The following is a 26,994-nucleotide window of genomic DNA, read 5'->3' as shown; positions in this document are numbered from 1 at the left end:
CCAGGCCGCGGTTCCACGGCCCGCACACGGCTGTGAAACACGGCCGTGTGCATGGGGCCTTAAGAACCGGGGTTCATTCAAGTGTTTTCGATCAGGTATTGAAAACACCTGTGGATGTCAAGTAGCAGCATAATAAGCACCAATTAGGCAGATTTAAAAGGACTGTGATACTCAGCTCCTTCTAGACATTTACTGGTGTGTTTACAAACATGGTGAAGTCAAGAGAATGGTCCAGGAAGACAAGAGAAGAGGTGATTTATTTTCACAGGAAGGGCAATGGCTATAAGAAGATTGCAAAGATGTTAAACATACCAAGAGACCATAAGGAAGCATCATTCGCTAATTCAAGGCAAAGGGCACTGTTGAAGCGTTACCTGGTCGTGGCAGAAAGAAGATGCTGACTTCGACTGCTGTGCGCTACCTGAAGCGCAAAGTGGAGAAAAGTCCCCGTGTGACTGCTGAGGAACTGAAAAAAGATTTGTCTGATGTGGGTACTGAAGTTTCAGCTCAGACGCACACTGGCGCACACTGCGTAATGAAGGCCTCCATGCCAGAACTCCCGGGCGCACCCCCTTGCTGTCTCCAAAGAATAAGAAGAGTCGACTGCAGTATGCCAAAAGTCATGTGGACACACCAGTGTTCTCTGGACTGATAAAACAAAATTAGAACTGTTTGGTCCCATGGATCAACGCTATGTTTGGAGGAGGAAGAACAAGGCCTATGAAGAAAAGGACACCTTGCCTACTGTGAAGCATGGCGGGGGGGGGGGGTCAATCATGCTTTGGGGCTGTTTTGCTTCTACAGGTACAGGAAAGCTTCAGCATGGCAAGGTACCATGAATTCTCTTCAGTACCAGGACATATTGGATGAAAATGTGATGCAGTCCGTCACAAACCTGAGGCTTGGGAGACGTTGGACCTTTCAACAGGACAATGATCCCAAGCATACCTCCAAGTCCACTAGAGCATGGTTGCAGATTAAAGGCTGGAACATTTTGAAGTGGCCATCGCAGTCAACAGACTTAAATCCGATTGAGGCTGAGTTCACACGAGCGTGACAGATTAGGTCCGGATGCGTTCAGGGTGCGTTCAGTTAAACTCGCACCATTTTGCAAGCAAGTTCAGTCAGTTTTGGCTGCAATTGCGTTTAGTTGTTCAGTTTTTTCCGCGCGGGTGCAATGCGTTTTGATGCGTTTTTCACGCGCGTGATAAAAAACTGAAGGTTTACAAACAACATCTCCTAGCAACCATCAGTGAAAAACGCATTGCATCCGCACTTGCTTGCAGATGCAATGCGTTATTAACGCAGCCCCATTCACTTCTATGGAGCCAGGGCTCCGTGAAAAACGCAGAATATAGAACATGCTGCGATTTTAAAGCATTGCAGAAGTGATGCATGAAAAAAAACGCTCATGTGCACAGCCCCATTGAAATGAATGGGTCAGGATTCAGTGCAGGTGCAATGCGTTCACCTACTGCATTGCACCCGCGCGGAAATCTCGCCCGTGTGAACGCAGCCTGAGAATCTCTGGTGGGACTTAAAGCAGTTGCAGCGCGCAAGCCTAAGAATGTGACTGAACTGGAGGCTTTTGCCCATGAAGAATGGGCGAAGATAGCCGTAGATCGCTGCAAGACAGTTGTGTCAAGCTATGCTTCACGTTTAAAAGCTGTTATAACTGGGAAAGGATGTTGTACTAAGTACTAAGATTGACTGTCACTTGGGGGTTGAATAAAACTGATAATGATGTGAGCACAGAAAATACATTTGTGGTTATTTCATTATAAATGTTAAGTTATATTTGTCTGACTTACAAGTGCCTCTTTGATTTAATTGTAAACAAGATGACTGAAATGATCAAAATCAATGTCAAACTGGCCAAAACACTCAATTTCTGTGGGGGTTGAATAATTTTGAACACAACTGTACATACAGGAGTGTGAGCCACTCGCGTAAGCCTGATGTGTGGATTTTTGGCGGGTAGCCACATATTTTAGAATATTACAAATAAACTTTATTCTTACATTGTACACAAATGGTCCCTTTATTGTGGTAAATTGTTTGCAAAGCTGCAACATAACAAAATATCAGGGGTTGGGTGGGGGGTGGGGGGGTGAAAGGGCCTGAAGAATTTCTGAATGCCTTGTAGAAAGAGATATGTCACTCAACTTATTATAATTTTAATATGCATTTTAGCTGCAGGTGAATATCCCACCGGGCTTTATTTGCAGTGTAGAAATAAACTGTATACTTTTCGGGAGTTGAAGACCCCATAGTTGTATAGGACTTCTCCTATATAAACCCAGTCACAGATTGCGTCAACACTGACCCAACAAAAACCTGTAGACATGGAGAACATATTTTCATGGATGCTAATATCTCTCATGGTTTCAATCCATTTTTCTGCATAAGGCTCTTTTCCTACTGGTGTCATGACTGAAGGCTTCTACCGTCCAGAAGTAAAAAAAAAAAATCCTGTAAAATCTGAACCTGTGATGCGCATATGAATGGAACAAAACATTAACACATCATTTTAGCAGGATTTACTTATCCCTAGCATTTCTGCATGCTATTTTATGTGGTATAATTGACATTTATTTCATGATTTTTTTTTTGTTCTCCAATCTCCACCTTATTCTTCAGTGGCAAAAGAAGGGTTTAGCGCTTCTCTTTTGTATCCTACAGTTCCTAGCGATGACCTGGTAAGTATTTTATATATTTTCTATTCATCAATCTTGGTGAGATGTACTTAGATTTTGAGTTTAAATTTTATATGTATTGTTTCACACACTTGAATGAGTACTTTCATGGGTATGGGTAGTTTAAGGCAAATGTGTCCCATGAAAAAAGACTTATTCCTCCATTTAAAAAAAGTGAATGTGTCTAGTCGGTGCAGGTCTGACCTCTGAGGCCCTCATGGGCCCCATGTTCTTCTTCGAATGGAGCGGCGGTCACGCATGCGCACTGCTACTCCAGTTACCTCTCTGGGACTGCTGGGGATAGCATTGTACTCGAATTTCTTCATTTTCATGATCTGGACCCCTTTAAGCCTAACTCTATTAAGAACATCTGCCATGTCTTTTCTTTCAGTGTTTTGGGGCAAAGTTTGCTTCTAATGTGAACAAACAGGCAACTCCATTGTAAATCCTTAGAGAACTCTATATATATATATATTTATTTAGGGGTGGGCGATATGGCCTAAAATCTATATTGCGATATAATTTTAAGCATATGCGATATATATTGCGATATATTGTTTTCTATATTTGGGGGGTGTGTTTAAACTTTTTTTTTTTTTTTTTTTTTTTTACTTTTTATTTTTTATTTAATAACTATTAGCCTCCTTAAGGGCTAGAACGTAGAACCCTTGTCATATTCACCCTAATAGAGCTCTATTAGGTTGAATAGGACTTTACACTCTCCCTGCTGCCCTGTGCTTTGTGCGCACAACAGCAGGGAGCTGAGTCCCCTCCCCTAAACAGTGCCATCCACAGATTCCCCCCCCCCCCCCCCAAACGGTGCCATCCACAGATTCCCCCCCCCAAACGGTGCCATCCACAGATCCCCCCCCCCCCTCCCCTAAACAGTGCCATCCACAGATCCCCCCGACGCTCACAGGAATACATTTAAAAACGAATCAGTAACTTTATTCATTGGTGATCTCTTTACTGTATACCTTACTAGGTCTTAGCTCCTGTAACAGCAGGCAGTGTGGGGGCGGCGCTCACTCACTGACGTCACACGCCTGCACCGCCTAGTGGGAGGAGCAGGTGCGTGACATCAATGAGTGAGCGCCGCCCGCCCGCACTGCCTGCTGTTACCGGAGCTAAGACCTAGTAAGGTATACAGTAAAGAGATCACCAATGAATAAAGTTACTGATTAGTTTTTAAATGTTCTACTGTGAGCGGCGTGGCCCTGTATATTCTAACCCCCAGGCAAGCGTCCCTGTCACCATGGGAACACCTGGGGGTTAGAATATACCATCGGATTTGAGTTTTCACACGCTCACTGAGATCGTGAAAATTCGATGATTTACTGTCAGTCCCTCCTCCTCCTGCTCCTCCTCCTCCTCCTCCTCCCCCCCCTCCCCCCAGTGGGGAGGGACTCTCTCCTTCTCTGTGCCGGCTCAGAAGAAGATGGTGCGCGCAGAGAGCGCGATCATATCGTGATCCGGCGATATGCTCAAAATCCATATCGTGGCACAAATTTATATTGCATATCGTCTATATATGAAAATTGTAGATTCACACTGAAGGAATCACAACTATGAATTAACACATGTGGAATTATATACATAACAAAAAAGTGTGAAACAACTGGAAAATGTCATATTCTAGGTTCTTCAAAGTAGCCACCTTTTGCTTTGATCACTGCTTTGCACACTCTTGGCATTCTCTTGATGAGCTTCAAGAGGTAGTCACCTGAAATGGTTTTCACTGCACATGTGTGTCCTGTCAGGCTTAATAAGTGGGATTTGCCTTATAAATGGGGTTGGGACCATCAGTTGCATTGTGGAGAAGTCAGGTGGATACACAGCTGACAGTCCTACTGAATAGACTGTTAGAATTTGTATTATGGAAAAAAGCAGCTAAGTAAAGAAAAACGAGTGGCCATCATTACTTTAAGAAATGAAGGAAAACTTTGAAAGTGTCCCCAAGTGCAGTCACAAAAACCATCAAGCGCTACAAAGAAACTGGCTCACATGCGAACCGCCCCAGGAAAAGAAGACCGAGTCACCTCTGCTGCGGAGGATAAGTTCATCCGAGTCACCAGCCTCAGAAATTGCAGGTTAACAGCAGCTCAGATTAAAGACCAGGTCAATTCCACACAGAGTTCTAGCAGCAGACACTTCTCTAGAACAACTGTTAAGAGGAGACTGTGTGAATCAGGCCTTCATGGTAGAATATCTGCTAGGAAACCACTGCTAAGGACAGGCAACAAGCAGAAGAGACTTGTTTGGGCTAAAGAACACAAGGAATGGACATTAGACCAGTGGAAATCTGTGCTTTGGTCTGATGAGTCCAAATTTGAGATCTTTGGTTCCAACCACCGTGTCTTTGTGCGATGCAGAAAAGGTGAACGGTTGGCCTCTACATGCATGGTTCCCACCGTGAAGCATGGAGGAGGAGGTGTGATGGTGTGGGGGTGCTTTTCTGGTGACATTGTTGGGGATTTATTCAAAATTGAAGGCATACTGACCCAGCATGGCTACCACAGCATCTTGCAGCGGCATGCTATTCCATCTGGTTTGCGTTTAGTTGGACCATCATTTATTTTTCAACAGGACAATGACCCCAAACACACCTCCAGGCTGTGTAAGGGCTATTTGACCATGAAGGAGAGTGATGGGGTGCTGCGCCAGATGGCCTGGCCTCCACAGTCACCGGACCTGAACCCAATCGAGATGGTTTGGAATGAGAGGGACCGCAGAGTGAAGGCAAAAGGGCCAACAAGTGCTAAGCATCTCTGGGAACTCTTTCAAGATTGTTGGAAGACCATTTCAGGTGACTACCTCTTGAAGCTCATCAAGAGAATGCCAAGAGTGTGCAAAGCAGTAATCAAAGCAAAAGGTGGCTACTTTGAAGAACCTAGAATGACATATTTTCAGTTATTTCACACTTTTTTGTTATGTATATAATTCCACATGTGTTAATTCATAGTTTTGATGCCTTCAGTGTGAATCTACAATTTTCATAGTCACGAAAATAAAGAAAACTCTTTGAATGAGAAGGTGTGTCTAAACTTTTGGTCTGTACTTATATATATATATATATATATATATATATATATATATATATATATATATATATAAATAAATAAATTAGTACAATTTAACCCCTTTCTGAACCGGGATAATTTCCCGCCCTATGCTGTAAATTTTGCAGTGGCGCTGGGCCAGGAACTGAACTGCAGCCATCAACGGCATGCGTCAGCTGTAACATACAGCAGATACCCTGCTGCAATGGGTCGTTTAACCCCTTAGATGCCATGGTCTGTAGGGACAGCTGCATCTATGGGGTTTAGAGGGATGGGGCTACCTCTCTACACCATCTAGTCCCCTGTGATTTGGTCGCAGGGCCCTCATGGATGCTGTGGCAGCCGGAGGCCTTATAAAGACCTGGGTCTACCATGTACACAAGCCTGTCAGACCTTAAAGTCTTTGTAAGGCACCCGGCTGCCAAACATTGGTTTAGGTGTAAAATAATGTAAAAAGTGATTAAAATGTCATATGTACCCTAAAATGGTACCAGTAAAGACTACAGCCTATCGTGCAAAAAACAATCCCTCATTTATGTACCTCGACATTTTTTTTTATAGGTGTAGCAATCTAGGGCCACATATGGGATATTTAGAAACTGCAGAATCAGGGTAATAAAAGTAGGCTTTAATTCTGCTTGATCACACGCTGTGTTCCCCCAAGAAATGGATTAAATTGAAAATCTGCAAAAAATGACATTTTTAAATTTCACCTCCATTTTCCATTAATTTCCGTTAAACACCTAAAGGATTAACAAACTTACTAAATTCCATTTTTAATTGAGTGATTTATGGGGGGGTTCTAATTTGTAAAATGGCCGCTAAACTAAAGATTTGATGGAGTAGAAGTATGATAACAATGATGCCAACATAATGTGTACATATGGTAAATAAAGATTAAGTATTTTGTGAGCTTTAACTGGCTTAAAAACTGAGAAACTCAAATTGGAATATTTACATTAAAATTTGGGGATTTTTTTATGTACAATGCCTTGTGAAAAAAAAGTGGCTCAGAATGGCTTAGATAAGTACCAGCATTCCCAAATTATTGCCACATAAAGTCACACATCGGATTTTAAAAATTGGGCTGCGTCCTGAGGGCCATAATAGGCTGTGGCCCTGATTTATCATACCTTTAAATCGAGAATTGTGGCATCAAAAAGTCACCCCAAAAAATGCTTTTGTGACTTTTTATGCAATTGTGCAAAATTTGGTGACTTTTTTTGCATTTTTACACCACTCTAATGCCATCAAGGACAACATCTACATGGGGTTTGTATGTTATCCCCGTGTTTGCGTGGGTTTCCTCCAGGTACTCCGGTTTCCTCCCGTACGACTCCTGATTGGAGTCGGGAAGGAATTTTATATTCCCCTAAAGAGGAGAAAATTGGCTTCTACCTCACAGGGTTTTTTTTTTTTTTTTTGCCTTCCTCTGGAGCAACTTGCAGGATAACTGGCCGAACTGGATGGACAAATGTCTTTTTTCGGCCTTATGTACTATGTTACTACTGATGCATAAATTAAATAAAATAAATACCGGAGTGAGATTCCGACTTTTTTAAAGTCTCCGTAATAAATCAGGAGAGAAAATTGTTAACATAGTTAACCACAGTGTAAAAATGCAAAAAGTAACAAAATATTTGCACAAGTGAGCCCAAAAAGTTGCAAGAGCCCCATTTTATGACTTTTTGGAGCCAAAATTCTGGAGTAAAAGTGTGTGAAGTCAGGGCCTATAATTTTTTGCTTATATTTTTCAGGTCATTTTTAGGCTTCCCTCTCATACAAAGTTGGTGTGATATATTTTTTTGCTGCTAACAAATACCTACAAAACACATGCATTTTCATGCTTTGAAAAAAAAACTGCATTAAAAAAATGCACTTGTGTGCATTTGCTATAGACTTTTATTTCACAAATTTTTTATTAGAAAATCATAGCATACATCATCTTCCACAATGTCAAATTACCGTACAGTACAGTATAATTTGCTCATCACATTGCAGGTAAAAGACACTGGATGTAAAGTTTTCATTTATATTAAAGAAAAAAACAAAAAAAAACAAGGCCGTAAGAGAACGACCAACAAACAAACAATAATAAACACTGCGCCACATTTAAAATCAAGCAGTAAAATTGAGGTATGTATCTTCTATACTCGTAGATCTGGCAAAGATGGATAGTGTTTGGATATATAAGACGCCCATTTTCGCCACCTTGCACTGACACATGATAATCGGCAAAGCTGTTTTGCAATAAGTAGCTCCATGCCATAATTATAGTGGACTTTAGCAATGATTTCTGGTATGGTTGGGATGTCCCTACTCTTCCACCTTTTAGCTATTGCAACTCTCGTTGCTGTTAGTATATGAAAAGCAATAGTGAGGTCCGCTAACTCTAAACATTCCAGCTCAAAGGAGAGCAATGCTAGTTCCGGGGACATGGGGAGCGCCTTCCCTATTACAGCACTTATAAGTAACAATATTGTGGACCAGAAACGGTGGACAGCAGGGCAGGTCCACCAGATATGCATTAAGTTGCCAACTGCTGATAGGCATCGCCAGCAAACATTTGAGGTGGTTGGATATATAATGGATAGGCGATAAGGGGTATAATACCACCTATAAAGGAGTTTTCTTGAGGCCTCCAGGTGGTCGACACTTTGAGGTTCTAGAGCTCAGGGAGAAAACAAAGGCCCAACGCGCTGGCACAAAAGATTTATTTAAATCTGACTCCCATTTAATCTGGAACGGGAATTTTGATATAGCAACTGAGAGCTGCAACCCCCTATAGGCCTCAGAAATACCTCCCTTCCGTATTTTGGGGTTCTGGAAATATGCAGCATACATAGAGGAGTGTGTAGAGTGTGTAATGTTCTTGGATGCTAGGAGGTGGCGTAATTGAAGGTACTTATAAAAATCAGACCACTGGACTTGATACCGCTCTCTTAAGTCAGTGAATGATATAAGGGCCTCATTGGTTAAAATTCGGGACACTGAAAGGATTCCTTTAGATTCCCATTGTGATAAATCAGTATCCGGCAAGCAGGCACTGAAAGCTGACAACGGAGCATCCAAAATCCTGAGTGGAAGGATTTTCGGGATAAGGGGACACTTGGTCCACAAGGACATTCCAGCTTGACTAGTGATAGATGGAGATCGAGGGGGCGTTTTGGAAAGTAATCCCTGCCAAAGTAAGTGCTGCAATGAGGGTGCACGAGTTAAGCTAGTTTCCATTTGTACCCATTTCTTCGCTGTGTCATTAATCCACCAGCTTTTGAGTTGGTCGAGCACAGTAGCTTGGTAATAGGTAAGAAGGCATGGACATCCCAATCCCCCCAGTTTAACAGGCTTGTATAGGATATCAGCCGCTACTCTCGCCCTCTGTTTTTTCCATATAAATTGTGATATAAGGGCTTGGAGCGAAGCAATATATCTGCGGGGCACAATGACAGGCAAGTTCCTAAATAAGTACAAAATCTTTGGCAAAAGAAACATTTTGGACGCAGCAATGCGGCCCAACCATGAGAGAGGGTATTGCGAATAGGCCACTATGTCATGTTTAATTTGTGCAATGATAGCGTTGTAGTTAACAGACTGGAGGTTACCTAGGGGGAATGTGAGGGATATACCTAAGTAAGGAATACTTCCTTTGGCCCATTTGAAGGGGAATTTGGCTGAGATGGCACTTTTGGTATCTAGCGAGATCCACATTCCTAGTATAAGCGATTTATGAGAATTTATTTTATAGTAACTCACCCGACTAAACTGATCAATGATATCTGAGACAGCTGTTAAGGAGGTTAAGGGGTCTCTAACTGAAATAATGACATCATCCGCGAAAAGGCCTATTTTGTGGTCTGTTTCACCAATAGTAATACCTTTTAATGTTCGGGGACAACCTGATTTGGTGAGCTAGAGGTTCCATCATTAGTGCAAATAGGAGGGGAGAAAGGGGGCACCCCTGTCTTGTGCCATTAGTGATCCCAAAGGGCGAGGAGAGTGCTCCCGAGGAGTATACTCTGGCCGAGGGCTTGGAATATAACACTAAGATGGAGGATAGTAGCCTCGGTGGAAAACCAAATTTGCCCAGTACCGCTTCAAGGTAGCCCCAGTGGATCTGGTCGAACACCTTCTCGGCATCCAATGATAGAAGCAGAGAAGGCGTCCGACGTTCAGCCACCACCGACATAATATTCAAATACCTGCGGGTGCCATCCACTGTCTGTCGGTCCTTGACAAACCCGACTTGATCAGCGTCAATTAACGTTGGGAGAATATTTGTCAAGCGGTTCGCGATCACCTTAGCGTAGATTTTTAGGTCCATGTTAAGAAGTGATATTGGCCTAAAGTTAGAGGGAACATCTGGGGATTTCCCAGGCTTCGGCAGAGTGACTATCAATGCATTTAGCATTTCTTCAGGTAGAGAGCCTGAGGATGCAGCATCATTAAATAGCCTTGTTAGGTAAGGAACTAGTAGGTCTTTATGAGCCTTATAAAATTCATTGGTGAGACCATCCGGCCCAGGTGACTTGCCAATTTTCAGGGTTTTAATTGCTACAGAGATTTCCTCCGGAGAGAAAACAGAGGATGTGTCTAGTTTTTGACTGTCTGTCAATGAGGGTAAATTTAGATGGTCTAGAAATGTTTGTATAAAGGGCAAAGAAGGTTGAGGTGTGGACATGTCAGTTGAAAGGTTGTACAAAGATGCATAATACTTAGCAAACTCATTAGCAATGCCCTGCGGATCAAACACCCTAGACCCATCAGAGCAGGATAAGTAAGAAATTCTGTTTTTGGCACTGCGTGATTTTAATTGTTTAGCAAGTAATGCCCCCCCTTTATTACCCTGCCAGTAATGTTGAAGCTTAAGTTTCCTTAGCATCAAGTCGTACTGATAAGAATTTAGTTCATGCAGACGGGATTGAACTAACGTAATTTCTGCTGCTCTATGAGGCGAGTAGGAAGACTTATTTAAGCGGTGTAGTAAAGCTAGCTTAGATTGTAATTGGAGTGACAACTGAGTTCTGCATTTTTTATCATAGGAAGATTGCTTAATAAAATGACCTCTAAGAGTCGCTTTCATAGCACACCACAGAATACCTTCAGAGATTTCACCAGTATCGTTTTCCCTAAAATAATTGTGCAAACACTCAATGGTTTGAGGTGAGTAACGCGGACTCTGCAGGATAAAATTATTAAGCCTCCATATGGAGTGATGTACAGAAGTGTACTGTTCTGTTATTTCAATTGCAATGGGCGCATGATCTGACCAAGTAATGGTATAGACATTAGAGGAGGCTACGCAGGGCAGTAACTGCCTGTTGACCAAAAAGTAGTCGATCCTAGTGTACACCTTATGGGCAGCAGAAAAAAAGGTGAAATCACGCTCAGTTGGGTGTTGGATCCGCCAGGCATCATACAGATCATGTGATTGTGTAAGTTTAGCCATTGCTGATGGTTCCCTAGCTCCAGTTGAGGAAGTAGAGTCCATAGAAGGCCACATCACTGTATTAAAGTCCCCTAACACAATGAGACGTCCCTTCTGAATTTTGGACACTTTGCGCAGAAGAGAGGTACAAAAGGCAGAAGGGCGTTGATTAGGCGCATATAAAGAGACAATTGTATATTGAACATTGTTAATAAGGCCTATCACAATGACAAATCTCCCACTTTTATCCGCCTCAACCTTTTCTACTTGAAGTGCAATCGAATCTTTGAACGCAATGGATACCCCCCTTTTTTTCCTCCCAACTGCTGGAGCTGAGAATATATGGGGAAAATTTTTGTGCCTTAATCTAGGAACATCAACAGGTAGTAAGTGTGTTTCCTGTACGCAGAGTATGTCAGCTTGAAGGTGCTTAGTTTCTTTCCATAGTAAAGACCGCTTGAAGGGAGAATTTAACCCTTTAGCATTAAGTGAGACAATCTTAACCACCTCCGGACCGCCTAACGCACATGTGCGTTCCGGAGGTGGCAGCGCTGCGCACAGTCACGCATATACGCGTCATCTCGCGAGACGCGAGATGACGCGAGTATGCGCCCGCGCGTGCGCAGTTCGCGGCGGCATTTCATCGAGAGGTATTTCGTCAGCAACCTGCCAGCCAATGATCGTGGCTGGCAGGTTGCTGATTTTTAAAAAATCCAATCAAAGTGCCAGATAGCAGATCATATTTGTAAATATGATCTGTTATATGGCTGCCTGCTCCTCTGCTGGTTCTTTTCGTCGGTTGGATCCAGCAGAGGAGCAGGCTTCACAGTGAGTACACCAAACACTACACTATAGCCCCTGATCACCCCCCTGAACCCCTATTAACCCTTTGATCACCTCCTTGATCACCCCTGTCAATCACAAGTGAAAAGAAAAAAGTGATCAGTGCAAACTGTCACTTTTTTTTTTCACTGTTATTGACCGTTAGGTTTTAGGTATAGTTTAGGTCCCTTGGTTAGGTAGTTAGCGATCAGTTAGCGCCCAGCCCACCGCACCGCAGTCCGTTATTCGCTGATTAGCGTATCGCTAATCAGCATTTGTACTTTTATAGTATCTGGAAGTGATCAAAACTGATCACTGTCAGATCTATAATAGTACTAGTGTCACTTTAGTTCGCCCTCCACCCAAAACGCAGTGTTTGCCCGATCAGGCCTGATCGGTCGCCCACACGTGCGTTCGCCCACACCCGCCCCACCGCAGTGACAAAAAAAAATTTTTTTTTGATCACTGCACATTCACTTTACACGCACTGCGGCGATAAAAAAATCAGTTTTGATATTTATCAACCGCAGCGGCCTCCGGTACTTCGCTAGCCTCCCCTTTGTAAGACAGGCTTGCTTTTTTTTTCTTGGGTAGTCTCAGGGAATACCCCTAAATTTAGTTGCCCACATGTCAAACAGGGGGTATTCCTCTGAAGAGGCCTACAGGCTTCTGACCCAGTCGGATGAGGAGTGGGAACCCTCATCTGATGAATCCAGCGGGTCAGAATACGAACCTGTAGAAAGCAGTGGCTCTCTGACCCAAAGTTCGGACGAGGAGGCTGAGGTCCCTGATACCACCAGGCGTACCCGGCCCCGTGTCGCTAGACCGCAGGTTGCGCAGGATCCGCTTCAAGAGCAGCAGAGTGGGGCTGGTGCTGTCGGATTACGTGGTGAGGCATACACCAGCAGCCCAGCCCTCCCTGGACCTAGTACCAGCACTGCCGTACAACCTGGTGAAGTAGCGAGCACCAGAAGGGCAGTTGAAGCTGGTACGGTGGCACGTGCAGTAGTGACCCCGTCGCAGCCACCGCAAAGACGTGCCCGTAGAGCCCCTAGAATCCCAGAGGTGCTGGCAAACCCTGATTGGCAGTCCCCAACTTCAGCCGCACCTGTAGTTTTCCCTTTCACTGCCCAGTCTGGAGTTCGGGTTGAGACGGCTCAGATCGGTTCGGCCCTGGGATTTTTTGAGCTGTTCTTGACTGCGGAGCTTTTAGACATAGTTGTGGCCGAAACAAACAGGTATGCCACACAATTTATCACCGCTAACCCGGGAAGCTTTTATGCCCAGCCTTTCCGGTGGAAACCAGTCCAAGTTTCCGAACTTAAAACTTTTCTGGGCCTCCTCCTCAACATGGGCCTGACAAAAAAGCATGAATTGAGGTCATATTGGTCCACGAACCCGATTCATCACATGCCCATGTTCTCTGCTGCCATGTCCAGGGCACGTTTTGAGGCCATCCTGCGGTTCCTGCACTTTAGTGACAACACCGCCTCCCGTCCCAGGGGCCACCCTGCTTTTGACCGGCTCCACAAAATTCGGCCCCTCATAGACCATTTCAACCAGAAATTTGCAGATATTTATACCCCAGAGCAAAACATCTGCATAGACGAGTCCCTGATACATTTTACCGGGCGCCTTGGCTTCAAACAATACATCCCAAGCAAGCGCGCCCGGTATGGGGTCAAATTGTATAAGCTCTGTGAAAGGGCCACAGGCTATACCCACAAATTTCGGGTCTATGAGGGAAAAGATCAGACCCTGGAGCCGGTCGGTTGCCCTGACTACCTGGGGAGCAGTGGGAAGACAGTTTGGGACTTGGTGTCACCCTTATTCGGCAAGGGGTACCATCTTTATGTGGACAATTTTTACACAAGTGTGGCCCTCTTTAGGCATTTGTTTCTAGAACGGATTGGCGCCTGTGGTACCGCGCGAACTAGTCGCGCGGGCTTCCCCCAACGGCTCGTTACCACCCGTCTTGCAAGGGGGCAGAGGGCCGCACTGTGTAACGAAGAACTGCTCGCGGTGAAATGGAGAGACAAGCGTGACGTTTACATGCTCTCCTCCATTCACGCAGACACGACAATACAAATTGAGCGAGCAACCCGTGTCATTGAAAAGCCCCTCTCAGTCCACGACTCTAACCTCCACATGGGAGGGGTCGACTTCAATGACCAGATGTTGTCTCCGTATTTAGTTTCCCGACGCACCAGACGCTGGTATAAGAAGGTGTCTGTATATTTAATTCAATTGGCTCTGTACAATAGTTTTGTTCTCTACAGTAAGGCTGGGAGAACTGGATCCTTCCTCAAATTTCAGGAAGAGATCATCGAGAACCTCCTGTATCCAGGAGGTTCCGTGGCCCCAACCACCAGTGTAGTTATCCGTCTACACGAGCGACATTTCCCCAATGTCGTTCCTGGTACCTCAACCCAACCGTCACCCCGAAAAAGATGTCGTGTCTGTAGCAGGAGTGGAATAAGGCGTGACACCCGCTATTTCTGTCCTGACTGTCCGGACCACCCTGCCCTATGCTTTGGAGAGTGTTTCCGGAAGTACCACTCACAGGTACACTATTAGCATAGGGATCATCTCACCAGGACAGGCACACAGGGCTATTAGGGCCCATTCACTCACTGCTGCTGCAAACGTCTCCTTTCACATGGGACAAAGTGCATAACGCACTTCGCCACATCTTTGGGCGATTTGCGCTTTGCACATTGACCCATGGGGAAGGAGAGGTTTGTTCTATAAAGGTAAAAAAACAAAAAAAAAACAAAAAAAAAAAACAGGTAAGCAAACAGGTTAATGTTTAGTTCCAAAAGTTAAAGTTACATGTTCTGTTCCAAAGTTAATAAAATTATTGCGTTGTGGCCTGTTTTTTTCTTTTTTTTTTTTGTCTTTTTACCTTCCAGGTGGACCAACCGATCTACTAGCTGCAGCACCGATGTGCATTCTGACAGAAGCATTGCGCTGCTGTCAGATTACACGCAAGTCGGTGTATGCGGCGCTGCAAGACGGGATTTTCTCCTCTGCAGTGACAGATACGTTTGCCAAGGCATACGAGCTGAGGAGGAGGCGGCGTTCCTATGCTTTGGCAAGCACTTTGTGTATATATATATATGTATATGTATATATATATATATATATATATATATATATATATATATATATATATATATATATTAAAAAAAATCCCGGCAATGATTTATTCATCCACATCGATTGATGCGAATGGAGAAATCTGGTTTGCCAGGGCATACGAGCTAAGTGGGTATGGATGTAGGGCGGAGCTCCTATGTCCTGGCAGACGCCTTTCCCCTCCATTTTTTTTTTAGATTTTTTCATCCACATTGATCGATGCGAATGAAGAAATCTGTGCCGTTCATTTTTTTCTTTCAGCCCAGAGGCTGAACGGAAAAAAAAATCTCATTACCTGTATGCTCAATATAAGGAGAATAGCAGAAACTCCTAATGCTGGCCATACATGTAATGATTGCGGAGACCCTCAAATGCCAGGGCAGTACAAACACCCCACAACTGACCCCATTTTGGAAAGAAGACACCCCAAGGTATTTGCTGAGGGGCATATTGAGTCCATGAAAGATTGAAATTTTTGTCCTAAGTTAGCGGAAAGTGAGACTTTGTGAGAAAAAACAAAAAAAAATCAATTTCCGCTAACTTATGCGAAAAAAAAAAAAATTTCTTTGAACTTGCCAGGCCCCTCATTGGATACCTTGGGGTGTCTTCTTTCCAAAGTGGGGTCACATGTGGGGTATTTATACTGCCCTGGCTTTTTAGGGGCCCTAAAGCGTGAGAAGAAGTCTGGGATCCAAATGTCTAAAAATGCCCTCCTAAAAGGAATTTGGGCCCCTTTGCGCATCTAGGCTGCAAAAAAGTGTGACACATCTGGTATCGCCGTACTCAGAAGAAGTTGGGGAATGTGTTTTGGGGTGTCATTTTACATATACCCATGCTGGGTGAGATAAATATCTTGGTCAAATGCCAACTTTGTATAAAAAAATGGGAAAAGTTGTCTTTTGCCAACATATTTCTCTCACCCAGCATGGGTATATGTAAAATGACACCCCAAAACACATTCCCCAACTTCTCCTGAGTACGGCGATACCAGATGTGTCACACTTTTTTGATGCCAAGGTGGGCAAAGGGGCGCATATTCCAAAGTGCACCTTTCGGATTTCACCGGTCATTTTTTACAGATTTTGATTGCAAAGTACTTCTCACACATATGGGCCCCTAAATTGCCAGGGCAGTATAACTACGCCACAAGTGACCCCATTTTGGAAAGAAGACACCCCAAGGTATTCCGTGAGGGGCATGGCGAGTTCCTAGAATTTTTTATTTTTTGTCGCAAGTTAGTGGAATATGAGACTTTGTAAGGAAAAAAGAGAAAGAAAAAAAAATCATCATTTTCTGCTAACTTGTGACAAAAAATAAAAAATTCTAGGAACTCGCAGTGCCCCTCACGGAATACCTTAGGGTGTCTTCTTTCCAAAATGGGGTCACTTGTGGCGTAGTTATACTGCCCTGGCAATTTAGGGGCCCAAATGTGTGAGAAGTACCTTGCAATCAAAATGTGTAAAAAATGCCCTGCAAAATCCGAAAGGTGCACTTTGGAATATGTGCCCCTTTGCCCACCTTGGCAGCAAAAAAGTGTGACACATCTGGTATCGCCGTACTCAGGAGAAGTTGGGGAATGTGTTTTGGTGTGTCATTTTACATATACCCATGCTGGGTGAGAGAAATATCTTGGCAAACGACAACTTTTCCCATTTTTTTATACAAAGTTGGCATTTGACCAAGATATTTTTCTCACCCAGCATGGGTATATGTAAAATGACACCCCAAAACACATTCCCCAACTTCTCCTGAGTACGGCGATACCAGATGTGTCACACTTTTTTGCAGCCTAGGTGGGCAAAGGGGCGCATATGCCAAAGTGCACCTTTCGGATTTCACCGGTCATTTTTTACAGATTTTGATTGCAAAGTACTTCTCACACATATGGGCCCCTAAATTGCCAGGGCAGTATAACTACGCCACAAGTGACCCCATTTTGGAAAGAAGACACCCCAAGGTATTCCGTGAGGGGCATGGCGAGTTCCTAGAATTTTTTATTTTTTGTCGCAAGTTAGTGGAATATGAGACTTTGTAAGGAAAAAAATAAATAAAAAAATCATCATCATTTTCCGCTAACTTGTGACAAAAAATAAAAAGTTCTATGAACTCACTATGCCCATCAGCGAATACCTTAGGGTGTCTACTTTCCGAAATAGGGTCATTTGTGGGGTAGTTATACTGTTTGGGCATTGTAGAACCTCAGGAAACATGACAGGTGCTCAGAAAATCAGAGCCGTTTCAAAAAGCGGAAATTCACATTTTTGTACCATAGTTTGTAAATGCTATAACTTTTACCCAAACCATTTTTTTCTTTGCCCAAACATTTTTTTTTAATCAAAGACATGTAGAACTATAAATTTAGCGAAAAATTTATATATGGATGTCGTTTTTTTTGCAAAATTTCACAGCTGAAAGTGAAAAATTTCATTTTTTTGCAAAAAAATTGTTACATTTTGATTAATAACAAAAAAAGTAAAAATGTCAGCAGCAATAAAATACCACCAAATGAAAGCTCCATTAGTGAGAAGAAAAGGAGGTAAAATTCATTTGGGTGGTAAGTTGCATGACCGAGCGATAAACGGTAAAAGGAGTGTAGTGCCGAAGTGTAAAAAGTGGCCTGGTCATGAAGGGGGTTTCACCTAGCGGGGCTGAAGTGGTTAAATACCATGGTGAGAAACTGTCAAGGATGTGTTTAGCCGTAGTCTTTTATGCGAGATAATCCCACATCGTATATGCACAAGAGTCATCATAGGAGAGGCGAAGTATACCTGAGAAGATGTAAATGTGGCGCTAAAAACAGATAAATAAGTCAAAACAATAACATAACTAAGAGAGTGTACGGCGGTGGTGACCGCTCTGATACAAAGAAATAGGTATAATATACCAAATTGTTGTAAGAAGGGTATTTGCAACATAGGGGCAGTATACAAGAATACTGGTCATATTCACGAGCTAGGATCGGCCTTAGTCAGCCGAAGTAGCACCCTGCAAGGAAAATTAGTGGGAGGAAGGGGAGGGAGAAAACAGGCACAAAGTGAATGATAGATGAGGGCGAGGTTTCTCACCCAACCAATATTCACACAGTTTTTCGCTTGCGGCGTTCCACGGTAATCCATTCTTCCTCGACTCGCGAGTTCGGCGAATGTGGATGACGGTCGCCATGGGACTCAGGGTCGGATAGGCCCCATTCTTGACACAGAGTCAGTGCAGACGCAGGAGTGGAGGCCACTTGCATGGAGCCGCTGTAGGTAATAAGCAACTTAACGGGGAACTCCCATCTGTAAGGGATTCCGTGCTTGCGCAGTAAAGCAGTGCTGGAGGCAAATTCTCGGCGCCTCGCCAAGGTGGCCGCTGATAAATCGGCGAAAATAGAGATGTCCCGAAATTTCTCCGGCAGAACAGGGGCATTTGCTATAGACTTTTAACGATTGTGACACGCCAAAAACTGCATTTTACATTTTCTAACCTCTGTTTACGGAAATTTGAAGCTGTCTTGACAGATGGAATGTACTAAAGCTTTCTCTGTCGGGCAGTATCCATTCTGTGAAGATGACCGTTCTTCCTAAGCTTCTCTTTGTTCGAGATGCTTTGTATAGAAGTTCCCAGGCGTAAATTCGGGAGGATACAAAGATGTGTATAAAAAATTAAAAATTCTGGGGGTGCGGGGGGATCGGAAAGAGACATAGAATAGCATGCCCTCTTGATATTTAAAAATACTATTGGGCTTCTCATCTCAGGAGCATACCGAACTGGTCGAAGACGATGGAGAAGCTTTGGATTGCCCCTATCTATCCTAATTCCCTGCTGTGAGGATCTTCACGATCCTTACAGAGCAATTCAATGTTAGGTCCTATGTCGTTTGCATGCGATGTATGGAACAAATGCAAGAAGCTATATCCTCTCTCATCAGTTCAATCTTCCATGACCTCCTTTTTACATGACCCTTTATTTACAGACCGCATGACTGCAGACTTTGTCAAACCAACCATGGTTTGAGAATGGTTTATTCCATAATGGAGATATTGTAGATTACAGGACCTTGGAACCCTTCCTAATCCTAAGCTCTACGTTAACTCTCCCAGCTAGGTCACACCACCAAAACCATCGGAACACTTTTGGTCATTTATTAAGACTGGCTGTAACAGTAGTACACGGGTATACAGCAATACAGGAAACTATATACAAGAGCACACAGCAATATAGTGTAGTATATAAATGAGTAAATAGCATTATAGATGGGGTACAACAGCATACCTCAATATAAAAGCAATATAAAGGGGTATATACAAGAATATACAGAAATACACAGTGGTATTGTATAAATACCCGTATAAACCCCTCTATATTGCTGTGTACCCGTGTACTCCTGTATATACCCGTCTAATGTACATAAAGTATACAGGAGTATCCCCAATAGAGGGGGTGGGGGGCAAAGCACAGAACTCAAATAATTGTTCTATAATCGAAATCGAGGTTACCTGTTCAATTTATCACAATTTTAATTTTTGTCAATCGCCCAGCCCTTCTGTAAAAGCACAGTACAAGTCCTAAACACCCCCTGTGAAGGGGTAATTACTTAGAATAAAAATACTAAGTAATTAGAGTAGAGCTACATAAAAAGAAAGATAACAAGCAGACATTTGAGTGATGCATATCTGTTTCTCATTGTTCCAAAAAGAGGCCGGATAGTCCTAGCAGTCGATTAGCTCTCATCTAGGCATCCTAAACTGCTTTGTGACTCTTTACAGAGGCCTGTAAGGCTGGTGCGCTGCTCGTTTTTTCCCTACACTGTATGCCAAGTCTGGGCTGGGTGGGTTATGTGATGGGATCTATTGTCAAAGCTCGAAGGAGAAACCAGTTGGATACCGGGCTGCATTGCTGGTTTTTATCTGTAAGCCTGTGTTCAAGTCACTTATTTTTTCCGTTCTTCTAAACCATGAGAACAGAAAAATAAAGAAAAACTGATCCTGTACAAAAAAAAAATAAAAAAAAATCCTGTGAATCAGTTTCAGCCATTTCCGTTAGAGATCAGTTATTTCTGGCGGGAAAAAAAAAACTGATGCACATGTTCATTTTTTTTTTTTTACTGATCTTCTGATGGATCGGAAGAACTGAAAAATAATAGTGATGTGAAGAAGAAAGTGAGTAGAAAGATTTTAGTCACAGTCCCCCGTGCTGCTCTTTATTTTCGTTCGCTATTTCCAATTGCCTGTTAACTGAACTGCACTGAAAATGAATCTTTGAATGATAAATGCATGTAAGAGCATAAACTGCTCGGCTGGGGAACGTATAAAACCTATTCTATAAAAGCGTTTATCTTTTGACACCTGTTCTTACTTGTGTTCTGACATCTTTTCCTGTAAGCTTTGTTTAAAGTCCTTCTTCTTGTATTTCAGGTACAGCATCTCTTTTATTCCATTTGCAAGGTAAGTGCATAATCTGAGCTTTTTGTATCCAGGAAATAGAACATCACTATGTATAAAAATTCATGGGGTCATTTATCAAACTGGTGTAAAGTAGATCTGGCCTAGTTGCCCATAGCAACCGATCAGATTCCACCTTTCATTTTTCACTGCTCATTTTCACTGGTTGCTATGGCCAACTTAGCCAGTTCTACTTTACCCCAGTTTGATAAATTACCCCATAAATCTTTATTCCATACTCTAGGTTTGCCTGCTTAGATCAGAACCTTTTTTTATTTTATTTTTCCATTTTTGAACCCTCTTAGGTAATGTTCAAACATCATATATTCCAATGTACTTTTCTGTGGCAGGAATTCAAAGCTGACCATTGCAGGCAAAACCTTAGGTTTTCCATGCAGGAAAATTTCCATCGCATGTGAATGGGGTTTTGGAAACTCCGTTCATATGCATTGCAAGCGGATAGTCAGTTTAGATGTGTAGTGTGCTAAACCTACTCTGAAATCTAGGTCAAATTCAACCTGTATGAACATAGCTGTAAAGTGTACCCAACCTTTTTAATGATCTATTCAAAATGGCAGATAAATACATTTTTTAATATACTTTGGGGGTCATTTACTAATCTGAAATATGCCTAAGGCTACTTTCACACTAGATTTTTTACTGCTTCAGCAAAAACGCTTCTGCTACTGATAATACAACCAGCTGCATCAGTTATGAACGTATCCGGTTGTACTATCTAGAACATTGCCAAGATGGATCCACCATGAACTCCATTGAAAGTCAGTGGAGGACGTATCCGTTTTCTATTGTGACAGATTGTGTCAGAGAAAACAGATCCGTCCCCATTGACTTGCTTTGGGGGTCATGCCGGATCCATCTTGTTCTACATCCCAGGACGGAAAGCAAACTACAACATGTTGCGGTTTTCTCTCCGGTATGAGAACGCAACTAAATGGAACGGAATGCTTTTTGGAGCATTCCGTTCTGTTCAGTTCAGTTTTGTCCCCATTGACAATAAATGGGGACAAAACTGAAGCATTTTTTCTGGTATGGAGACCCTATGACGGAACTCAATACCGGAAAACTTAAACGCTAGTGTGAAAATAGCCTAAAGTCCGCGTATTTCAGGCATAGATGACGGTGCAACGGTTAGTTGCGCCGCTATCTGCGACTTTTTACCGCTCACGCCAGGTTTTTTCTCCATTCCAGGTTTTCATTAACATATTTTCTTTTCCTAAACAGAGATGCTGTGATAAAATGCTTCACCACATGTTTGAATTAGAAGATGGAGATTTCGGGTGCAGAAATCAGGAAGTTGCGCTGGTGTCAATTAGTTCTATATTTTCTATGCAAAACAAAATGTGTTTTTTTTTTTGTAAATAACAAAGTGCTGATTCTTTAAATTTATATTGTTTAAAGCAACAATGTATTGTATTTTAACTTCTTTTTTTTTATGCATATTTATGCAGTAACAAAAATAAGTGCACTCATAAGATATTGACCGAAATGCCTTACTTCAGGATTTTTTTTTTTAGCTTTGTAAATATTTGAAGCTATAAAGAAAACTACTTGGTATATGATGATTTGTACTGTATATTGGAGTTAATTCCTCTATTAAATACTTTTTGTAACTATGCAACAATCCTTTGATTCAGTAGATAAAATGGCCTGCCATCTCTCCTAGGACATTTGTTTCAGTACTTGTATTCCTCATAAAAAATAATGCTGGAGCATCTTTTCATGTAACCTGACGTTGTGCCAGTCTTCTGTTATTCCTAACAATGAGGTGTGTACCTACACAGACTGATGTCTCGGTGTCACGTGATGATAATGTCAGTATAGTATAAATGACTAAAATAAATTTGAAAATGGTAATAATTACCCAGTTGTCTATTCAGGAGCATTGCTAGGATCTTAAAGGGGTTGTCCAGTTCTTCCCCCACTTAGCCCCTCTGACATGAGCTGTATTGTGCAGGGCAAGGGCTTTTTTTGTTTAAATCTTTAGGCCTCTTTCACACTGGCGTGTGCGGCCTGTTGTCGTCCTTCGGGCCGCAATACACGGGCGCTGTTCCGTGGGCATTACGCATCACGGATGCGGACCCATTCACTTAAATGGGTCCGCAAATCCGGAGATGCGGAACCACGGAACGGAACCCTACGGAAGCGGGGGTTCGTCCCGTACTTCCGTTCCGCAAAAAGATAGAACATTTCCTATCATTTTGCGCAACGGCCAGATCGAGGACCCATTCAAGTGAATGGGTCCGCGATCCGCTTCGGCTGCCCCACGGACTGTGCTCCTGCATTGCGGCCCACGGGCCTCACATGCCAGTGTGAAAGAGGCCTTACACTGCAAGGCAGAGGCTTCCACCTATCAGTGTTCTCAGTGATGTCACCGGCACTCGTGGACGGGCTTTAGCACATTCACCGGGCTCCGCTTAGCTTACCCATGGTGAGCCTGGTATGTCACCGGATCTCCAGGAAATGCCCTTGGGAGAGCATCTGAGTATGAAATGCTCTGATGCTCATGTCAGAGGGGCTGACTGGCTGAAGAAGAGGATGTCTGGGTTCCTCTCTGAACCCAGACAACCCCTTTAAAAGATAACAGTATATACGCAGCTTTTCTTCTCACAGTGTCTGCTACTTATCTCCTCCGCTGACAGTATATACACAGCTCCTCCACCCACAGCATATACGCATTTTCCCATTCAGAGTATGTACACAGCTACTTGATGAGTATATACTGTGTAACACAGATCCCATAAACATACATGAATGACTTGCATGAAGCTCGTCTTGATTGCCAGTAATTCTCTCTGCTCCATGAACCGTCACTGGCTGCTTTCTGGGCTGGTAGAAGCTATTTACACAAGGCCTTCCACACTCTAGCACTAGTGCGCGGACAGGAGCACACTAGCTCTGGAATCTGCTTATCCTGTCTGGGATGTGAATGCCGCTAGCCCTGCTTCATCCTCTCAGACTGGGCCACCAGTGAGGGGCTGCTTCCTGACTTAGCTAGACTTTATCCTGGCACACAAGGAAGCCGCTACTTACAGGTTTAATGTGCACCTGGTTACTAGGGAAGGTGCCTGCTACAGGTCCAGGGCAATATGCTTGAAATCTGGGGACCAGACCCTGGATCTACATGCCTAGCGACACCCCTGTTGTACATACATTTTCCAGAAGTGACAGGAACTGTGCTACACAGCGTTTATAAGAAAAGTTGTTTGCCATTTTTTCATCGTCACACTGTACTAATTTGTGTGGGAAAAGTTACCGCTCACTGTGCAGACTGCACACAAAAACTGTATTCAGAAGAGACTGCACGCAATACTGTATTCAGAAGAGACTGCAGACAGTAGTACTGTGTTCAGAATAAAGTGCAGGTAGTGAGAGCGTCAGTAATGAGATCTATATCCTGCTTATAATACCATGGTTCTGACTGTTGATCGCTGCACTAATGTTATCAGCAGAAATATCTATTGCATCTACAAATCATGGACTTTCTACAGAATGGAAAGTGAGAAATGGATCTGATTACAGGTTGTAGCATACTGGAAAACTCGCCATGTTGTGGATTGGAATGAAATCTTACTACCAAGTTACTTGCAAGTTCCAGCAGCCTATATGTAAGTGGCTGCTAGCTGTGATGCCATTTAACAGATGGAATTATACCAAGGAAGTATGTTTATTCCCATTAAGATTTCATCAATCAGTTTCTTATACTGCAGCAACCAGGCCCTTTTAATAACAGAGATAATGTCAAAAAGTTGCCAGATTAAGGATTCATAGAGATACCCAGAATATTTTCAGTGGTTTTAAACATTGTGGAAGAAAAAAAAAAAACCACCATGAATTTCAAGTATTTTTCTTGGGCTACCTTCACACTAGCGTTTCTATTTTCTGGTACGGAGATCCGTCATAGGGTCTCAGTTGGCGAATAAAGTTACGTTTTGTCCCTATTGACAATGAATGGGGACAAAACGGAAGCAAACACAACGGAATGCTCCAAAAATGCATTCCGTTCCATTTGGTTGCATTCTCATACCGTAGAGCAAACTGCAGCAAGACTGATCAGTCATGACTAGGGAAGAGCAAATTTCGTATTTTGAAATTCGAGTTCGGGTTGTGGAAAAATCTGAATTGCGTTATGGATTCCATTACCGCAGCCCATAATGCAATTCTATGACCAAATGCATAACAGAATGCCATTAGAGGCATTCAGTTATTCATTCCGTCATAATAGAAGTCTATGGCCTTCATAATGGATCTGTCCAGTTTCCGTTATGCAGGAGAAGACTCCAGCATAACAGAAACCAGACAGATCAGTTATGCAGCCCATAGACTTCTATTATGACAGAATGCCTCTAACGGCATTTTTTTTATGCTTACTATCATGGAATTGCATTATGGTCCGTGGTAACGGAATCCATAACGCAATTCAGATTATTCCACAATTCGAATTTAAAAATATGAAATTCGCTCATCCCTAGTCATGACCCACAATGCAAGTCAATGGGGACGGAGCAGTGTAACTCTGACACAATAGAAAATTGATCCGTCCCCCATTGACTGACTTTCAATGGAGTTCATGACTGATCCGTCTTGGCTATGTTAAAGATAATATAACCGGAAAGTAGCCTTAGGGTTGTTCTTCCAAGGTTTTGGTATTTTGTTACATTTGTAACATTTTTTTCTCTGCTAGTCCTATAGAAAAGCATATGAGGGACAATTTAAAATCTTCAGTAACTTCCTGTAGACTTTAACCCCTTCACGCCCCGATGTCGTACATGTACGTCATCGGGCATGTATTTAAAGATGGCGCCCGCTGTGGCCACCTGTTTCCTATAGCAGACACCTGCGGCTTATGTCCGCAACCGGCAGTAATGCCCATCGCAGACATTTAACCGCTCGGACCACGGCATCTGAACGCGCTGAAAACTTGTGCTCCATCTCCCGCATTTGGCGATTGGAGGAGGCTGCTGCATAGTATTTCCTATGGAGCCCTTGCCTTTAATAGGGCTCCATAGAAAAGCATCAAAATCATCATAGATTCCAAAGCAAATGCATTGGAGTCTATGATAATAGCAATCAGATGGAAACTATAAAAGTGTAAAAAAATAAAAATTATAATAAGTTCAAATTACCCCCCTTTTCCCAAAATAAAAATAAAAGGTCGCAATGTGCGAAAACACCAATAATATAAAAATATACTACCCATATGGCAAACAACAAAACGGAAAAAAAAGTGTCCAAATGACCAATTTGCCGTTTTTGGTTGCTTCATTTTCTACAAAACAAGTGATCAAAAAGTCACACCCATGAATGGTATCAATGAAAAGTACAGCTCCATAAACATAATTACAAAAATGTTTTATAGGGGGTCAAAATATGGCGACAATAAAAATAAAACCTGATTTTTACCCAATATCAAAACGCAAAAAAAAACTATACATATAAAGGTATCGTGAGATTCGTACTGACCTGTAGATTAAAAGTAACTGGTCAGTTTTATCAAATGTCGTAAATAAAAAAATAAAAAAACGCAAAACTGGTGAAATTTTTTATTTTTATTTTTTGCAATTTCACCCCATTTGGATTTTTTTTTTTCCGCTTCCCACTACATCACTTGTCCCGCAAAAAACAATCCCTCATATGGCTATGTGAACAGACAAAAAAAGTTATGGCTCTGGGAAGACAGGGAGCGCAAAACGAAAATGCCAAAAAAAAACTCCCAGCCTAAGAGGGTTAAAGGGCTTGGCTGATACCTGAAAAATTGGGGATGGCATGGCACAGTATAACAGAATTTTATATATAATAAGAAAATGAGGGGCACTCCGTATAAGGGAACAGGAGACGATAATTAGCAGTAGAAATTTAATATCGCATCAGATCATCATACATAAAACCATACGATAAAATATAATATCACAATGAAGGCAGGATCCTGAACAACTGATAATATTTCAAGGGTCCATGAGACACTAACCACCTTGTAATCAGTCTCAACAGGTAAGAATGGCCTGAATGCCGTTCCCAGGATGTGTACTTCAAATGTATCAAAAGGAGGTGCAAAATCTGAGGAAGGGGTGTATACCCTGAAACGCGTTTGGGCAAGTTGAGACAGTGAGCCTTTTTCCCCCCAAGTACTACGAGTGACCGCAAAGGGATTACGTCGGTCGGGGTGATCTGCATAGCCAGTCCGGCACAGAGGTGGTGAGCGCTATTGGAATGCGCTACTATAACTCTAGCTGGTGAGTCACGTGAGACATCACGTCAGACTCTACACCACGTGGGACGCCGCGTCAGCTACACTTGACCACTACCTCGAGTCTCCATGTGAGCGGAGTGGATACAGAGGGTAAGAGATCTCGGCTGCTACTGTGTGATTACATCCGAAGCGCAACTCTGTTCAGGACTTGACAGAAGTATCG

The 26,994-nt window shown here is 42.8% G+C and overlaps 1 protein-coding gene across 3 annotated transcripts in view; it reads left to right on the top strand.

The window, feature by feature from the left end:
• Positions 1-22,198, top strand: part of SFT2D1 (SFT2 domain containing 1) — a 140,597-nt gene extending 118,399 nt beyond the window's left edge. For 2 of the 3 annotated variants that reach the window (XM_044287358.1, XM_044287356.1), the window contains exons 6-7: positions 20,537-20,566; positions 21,806-22,198. In XM_044287358.1, coding sequence (XP_044143293.1) covers positions 20,537-20,566; positions 21,806-21,946 — 171 coding nt within the window. In that variant the 3' untranslated portion in view covers positions 21,947-22,198. Of the gene's footprint in view, positions 1-2,640; positions 2,700-20,536; positions 20,567-21,805 lie in introns of all 3 variants that reach the window. The other variant, XM_044287357.1, reaches the window with a different exon arrangement.
• The last annotated feature ends 4,796 nt before the right edge of the window (positions 22,199-26,994 follow it).

The sequence above is a fragment of the Bufo gargarizans genome, chromosome 3 (assembly GCF_014858855.1).
Source record: "Bufo gargarizans isolate SCDJY-AF-19 chromosome 3, ASM1485885v1, whole genome shotgun sequence".
Taxonomy (NCBI): Eukaryota; Metazoa; Chordata; class Amphibia; order Anura; family Bufonidae; genus Bufo; species Bufo gargarizans.
This window is presented reverse-complemented; position numbering and strand designations above follow the sequence as displayed.